Source organism: Schistocerca gregaria, chromosome 3, assembly GCF_023897955.1.
Source record: "Schistocerca gregaria isolate iqSchGreg1 chromosome 3, iqSchGreg1.2, whole genome shotgun sequence".
NCBI classification, from domain to species: Eukaryota; Metazoa; Arthropoda; class Insecta; order Orthoptera; family Acrididae; genus Schistocerca; species Schistocerca gregaria.
In genome coordinates, this window is record NC_064922.1 from 819,628,575 (window position 1) to 819,634,574 (window position 6,000).

At 36.4% G+C, this 6,000-nt stretch overlaps 1 protein-coding gene across 7 annotated transcripts in view; it reads left to right on the forward strand.

The window, feature by feature from the left end:
• LOC126354517 (putative polypeptide N-acetylgalactosaminyltransferase 9) overlaps positions 1-5,788 on the forward strand; it is a 1,011,821-nt gene extending 1,006,033 nt beyond the window's left edge. For all 7 annotated transcript variants that reach the window (XM_050004230.1, XM_050004237.1, XM_050004234.1 and 4 more), the window contains 2 exons: positions 2,638-2,786; positions 2,963-5,788. In XM_050004230.1, the coding sequence (XP_049860187.1) occupies positions 2,638-2,778 (141 nt within the window). In that variant the 3' untranslated portion in view covers positions 2,779-2,786; positions 2,963-5,788. The remainder of the gene's footprint in view (positions 1-2,637; positions 2,787-2,962) is intronic.
• The last annotated feature ends 212 nt before the right edge of the window (positions 5,789-6,000 follow it).

Here is a 6,000-nt window from a genome sequence, read left to right on the forward strand (position 1 = left end):
TTGAGCTAGGCTGTTAGGGCAATTATGTCCAATGAAGGCTGATGTGAGAATGGTGGCATATTGCTGTAAAGAGTCTGCCATCTGCACAAGTATGTTTGCCTTGAATGCCAAGGCCGTATGTTTGACAGGGAAAGGATGGCAACTGTCGGAATGTAAGTACTGTTGTTTGTTAGTAGGTTTAATGTGAACAAAATGTTTAGCTGACCTTCAGACAGGATGAGGTCAACATCAAGGAAAGTGGCAAGGGATTTGGAGTAGGGCCATGGGAGAGTGGATTTAGAGATTCCAAAAATGTGAACAGGTCAGCTTCACAATGAGTCTAAATGGCAAAGATGTCATCAATGTATCTAAACCAAACCAGGGGCTGCAGGCTTATGGATTCCAGGAAAGCCCCCTCCAAGGGAAAAATTGGAAGGTTGGCATAGGAAGGACCCATTCTGGTTCCCATGGCCATGCCCCTGATCTGTTTGTACATCTGTCCCTCGAAGGTAAAGTAGTTGCCAGTAAACATAAAGTTGATTAAGGTGAGCAGGAAGGATGGCACATGTGGTTTGGAATCAAGTGGGCACTGGTCAAGGCAATGTTCAGCAGCAAACAGACAGGGGATGTTGGTATAGAAGAAGGTGGCATGAATGGTGACAAGCAAGGTGTGTGGTGGTAGTGGGACGAGCACAATTTCAGGTGATGTAAGAAATGGTCAGTGTCTTTAGTATAGGAGGGAAGTCTTTGTACTAAGGTTGCCGGTGTTGATCAACTAAGGCAGATATGATTCAGTGGGTGCTATGAAGCCAACAGCTATGTAACAGCCTGGGTGATGATTTGTGGTGGGTGATGATTTGTGGATCTGAGGAAGAAGATATAAGATGGGAGTGCAAAATTTGTTGGATTAGGTGTTAGTCCTTGTGAGAGGCCTGGGGTTTTAAGGAGGGACTATAGGTCAATTTGTATCACAGGGATGGGATTTTGATGGAAGATTTCTATATGTAAAGGTATCAAATATATGGCACAGACCCTTGCTTACATACTCCCATTCGTCAAGTACCACAGTGGTAGATCCCTTGTCTGCTAAGGGGGTAATGATAGAGTAATCGGTTCTTGGCAGAGCATGGTGTTCTGCAGAGGAAAGGTTAGAGTCATGTCCAAGGACTCTGAGAAAGGGTTGTGAATTGTGATTAAATCCTTGATGTTGACCACATCCTCACTGGTGGTCAGCTACACACTTCTGTTCACATTGAGCCCACTAACAAACAACAGTACATACATTTTGACAGTTCCATCCCTTACAGCCTTGGCATTCAAGGCAAACATACTTGTTCAGTTGGCAGACTCTTTACAACAATACTACCATTCTCACCTCAGCATTCACTAGATATAATTGCCCCACCAGCCTAGTTTAAAAGCAGATTTCTTGGCCCATCACTTCCAATCCTGGTAGTGCTGATCCGTCCAAAAAATGACTTAGGACTACACCTCTCATCACCTAGTATTATCCTTGTCTTGAATGTACTCATATTAATCAGCTACTTTGACAAGGGCTTGTCTTCTTAAAACCAGGACCTGAAATGAGATCTATTATGTTTGGTATTTTGCTCATCACACCTAGAATCACTCCCCCCTCAAGTCACTGCAACATCGTCAGACCCTGTGCTCCTTCTGAATCCATTGCCCTACCCAATGGCTCCATCCCCATTGTAACACTTGCCCTGTGCACCCTCCTATCATCACCTATACCAGCTCTGTAACTGGCAAAACTGATACTATCGAAGAGAGCCACGTGTGAAATTACACTTTGTTTACCAGCTATTATGGAAACATTGTTCTGCTTTTAACATTTCTATGACTACAGCCAAGTTATCAGTTAGATGAATGGGCTTAGGTAGAAGGTGTATAATAGCAACACATAATATCCTGTTGTAGAGCGTGTTCTACAACATGAAATTTGTGACCTCATTGCCTGTTTCACCACATGTGCCATCAGGATTCTTCCCCTGACACCAATTTCTCAGAACTACATAGGTGGGGACTGGTATTGCTGGTCTTAATTTGTTAATTTTTTGTGTCAGCATTTCTTCTCAGTAACTATTCCTTTTTTCATTCCCTTTTAGTTTTCTGTATCTTTCATTTTCTGAGATCTATTTTTCCTCACCATCCACTGCTATCACATACAATGCCCTTAGCTTTTTGCTCTTATTAACTCTTGCATGATGTTTTGTCCGTCTTGCTTATTACATATCTTCCACCTTTAAGCTCCCAGGATTTGAAGTCTCTTATGGTGCAGTACTCAACAATCAGTTTTTCCTATTCCTATTCCTCTTCCTCTTGTCTGATAGGTCTCCACTGACCTAGGGCCCTGAGTGACTTTTCCAAACTCTCCCCATTTCCTAAACCTTGCCAGTTCTTTTCCTTCACCCCTCTTCCTTTCCCTTTACCAGAGCGTGCACCCTTTATTTATGTTTCCTTCTCCCGCCACTTGGTGAGTAGATCTTTTTATCTTCCAGTAACCTTATGCAATTACATTTGTTATTGATTGTCAAAGATGTGACACAAGTCACAAGAACATTTCCATTCCACCAACACAGTACGTATGTTTTACATAAATAAGTATCAGTGACAATGTATTTCAATTTTTTTCCCTAGACAAAGCTATTACAACATGGGAGCAGCAAGAAGTGCCTTGCAATAAGTGAAAATAAACAAAAGTTGCAGATGTTAGAATGTGATGAAAATATGGAAAGGCAGCACTGGAAGTTTGAAAATTATGACCCGTCCAAACTTTAAACACCTTGGTAAGAAATAAATTGATTAATTATAGCAAAGATATTCCAACTTACACTAGTTTAGAACTCCTCCACAGTTTCACCTTTGAGTTCTAAGCAATAGTTTATAACAGTGGGAAAAATTCACATGACGATTTTGATACCTCGCTCTTCCATGATATTTGAACTATATATTTGTTTTGCAGGCCAACTGGATGGAACCAAATCAGATCTGCCAGCACAGTGCCATCACTGCTAGGTCATTTGACTTGTGAAATGAGAGTGATGTGACTGCTGGTGAAATGATTGCTAGTCAGTTTGTTAACTGCATGTAGAATATTCACAGTGCAAATCACCAGGAAGCACTATGCAACTTCAAAAAGTTCTCCATTGCACCATTCAGTTTTCACAAGAAGAGGCATAAAAAATCATTTGTTGAAAATGAAATGAAATGAAATATATTGAAAATGACTAGAAATAGCACAATGTGTGTGACTGTATCATGTAATCTCATGCATGTTACAACAGTTGGTGATTCGATAGCTATGGTTCCTACGGAACCCTGTGTGCTCATCATCAGTCAGTGTTTGGTGCAACATGAACTACTTCAACTGTGGTTTGAAGAAATGTAATGTATGAATACATGTGAATCAACTTGTGTCCTGAAATTTGACGTTACAAAGTGAACACTATGTACTTAAGATTTCAAAGACTGAGTATTCTGGTATACTAAAATACTTCCATTGTGTGTACATATATATATATATTCTGATGATGAATGTAATGTAAATACAAACTGAAAGCAAAATTTATTTATTTGGTGAGTGTGATGGTTTAAATGAACATTTTAAAGCATATCATCATAATACATAGCTTAGAAGTGAAGAATGACATAGATGGACATAAGAATTGGGAGTTCTTTTTATTGGCATTCATTTTAAGGGAGTGTTACAAACGTCAGAAAATGGTTGAAAATTTTTGTTGCTTTTATTTAATTGTTTACAACATAGAATTTTAGCACAAAATGATGTTTCTTTTGTGAAAGTGATATTTAGTTGGGAAGCAAACTAATGCATTCCAGATGTAGCTATACAGTGCCAGTAGTATAAGGAGGTAGTAGGGATTTTGTATACCAGTTGCTATTGCTAATACTTCATTTTTATTTTGTTAATGAATAATGTTCATGTATAAAGCAACTGCCAAATATTACAGGTAAATGAGAAAAAGGGGAAAAAAGACCAAATAACACAATGCAGGCAAAACATTTGCAAAATTGACCTCATATTTTCTTTACATTGAAATACTGTGAAGATAGAAGTATTTTAAAAAATTGTTATATTTTAAGTGTGCAATATTAACTTTGGTTCTCCATTTGCAAGTCAGTGTTTCAGTGTAGTATTATCATGGTATTTTGGCAACGTTCATTTGTTTATAATTACCTGTGTCTTATACTTAAAGGTATTAGTATTCTGAGTTCCTAGTATTTTCTTTGTAGTTGTGCTAGTTTTTTTTTTAAAAAAAAAGTCACAGCTGCAGATCAGAAAGCCATACCTGAAAAAGAGTCACCAATAAGATTATGCCATAGACCATTCCTGACACCACATTCCATTTTAAGTTGCCTCTACACTGCTACCTCATTGTGTACAGAAGACATCACACATTTTACTTTCTACATTATATTTTACTTAGAACTCTTTTATATAGAAAAATAATAATTTTGCCATTCATATTTGTGTTTTTAATTGAAATCAATGAGAGCCATTCATACTTGTATCTCACCATCAAATTTGCCATGATCCACTCACTGTTTTGCAGTTGTGATAGATTAAATGTGGAATAGGACTTTTTCACTTTTTATTGGTTTTAAGTATCTGGTAATACAAAAAATTCATTTTGCAAAACATGTGAAACAAAATCATTCTCTGCAAAATATTAAAAAATGGCTTGCATCTGGAACATTTCTTTGTCAGAATACTTAACTTCCTTATGCCATATGATCTTTGTTTTCTTCTTACCTGTATTTATCGTTAAAGAAATAAGCTCAGATGTTTGGTCTTCTCTCTAGGTAATTTTGTGCCTTATGTTTTCATTATCCAGTTGTGAGTTTATACAACACTATGAAACATTCCTGTATTACTGTTGATGCATTTTCTTTGAAATGTAACATAATTCAATTTCCTTATAGTTTCATCAAGTGGAAAACAGGATTCCTTTTGTCAAATGAAAATTTAGCAATACCACATTTTAAACTTGCATGTGCCATGGAAGATTGAGTTTGTACTTCAACAGTTGCAGAAAATAAGGCTGCAGTACAATTAAATCTCTTCTTTTAGATAGTACACAAACATTGTCCATACAACTGTTCTTAAAAGTGCCAAATTTCTTTTTCTTATCTCTTTTCTACACACTGCATTAATATTTAATGGTTACTATTGTTATACGTGGTCCAAGAGGATAATTTTGTTGAAATAATCTCACTGAATGTTTGTGGCATGGGCTCTACTTCTAGATGGTCAGTAAAAACATGTTTGTTGGCACTAACAGTCATGTTTAAGTAGAATGACAGTTCTTGCATTTACTTTGGTCTTATATAACAATTATCTCACCCATCAATGTTCCTTAACATTGAAATACAATCCTGCACAAAGTAAATTTCAAAATAAAACTTTAACAAATGTAAAATTTTTAGCGTCTTTTTTAAGGAACATTTGATCTGTGATGTGAGAGGCAGGTTTTGTTTTCTTGTATTTGATGGAGACAGAATGTATGATGTCCAATTTTTTAATTGATATAACAAATATTAGTTCCTGGAAGTCATGGACAATGTGTTCAAAAGAATAAGATGTAACTTGCACTGAGCCCAATTTGTTTACAACACATTTGTCAGTGAAATAAGGATAGACATTGCTATCAACAGAACTTTTACACTAATTAATTTTAATAATGGACATAAGATTACTGTGCCTTACTTGGTGTAATATATGCAAATAAAAAAGTGAAAATTTTGTGTTTTGGAAAAAAAGCTGTGAAAATTTGTTTTGTTATTCTTTCAAACCTTTCCCTAGGATGTATAAAACACTGAGAAGTGCAACTTTTTTTTTTATTATAGAACCACTTTGTTATAGCATTGAAAATGTTTCAGCATTCCCTGTTTCTTTACACACACACAGTGTATTCAAACAGCATCTGTTTTATAAATACATGATAATCACAAGTCAAAATTCTTACTGCCATTCCAATGGTA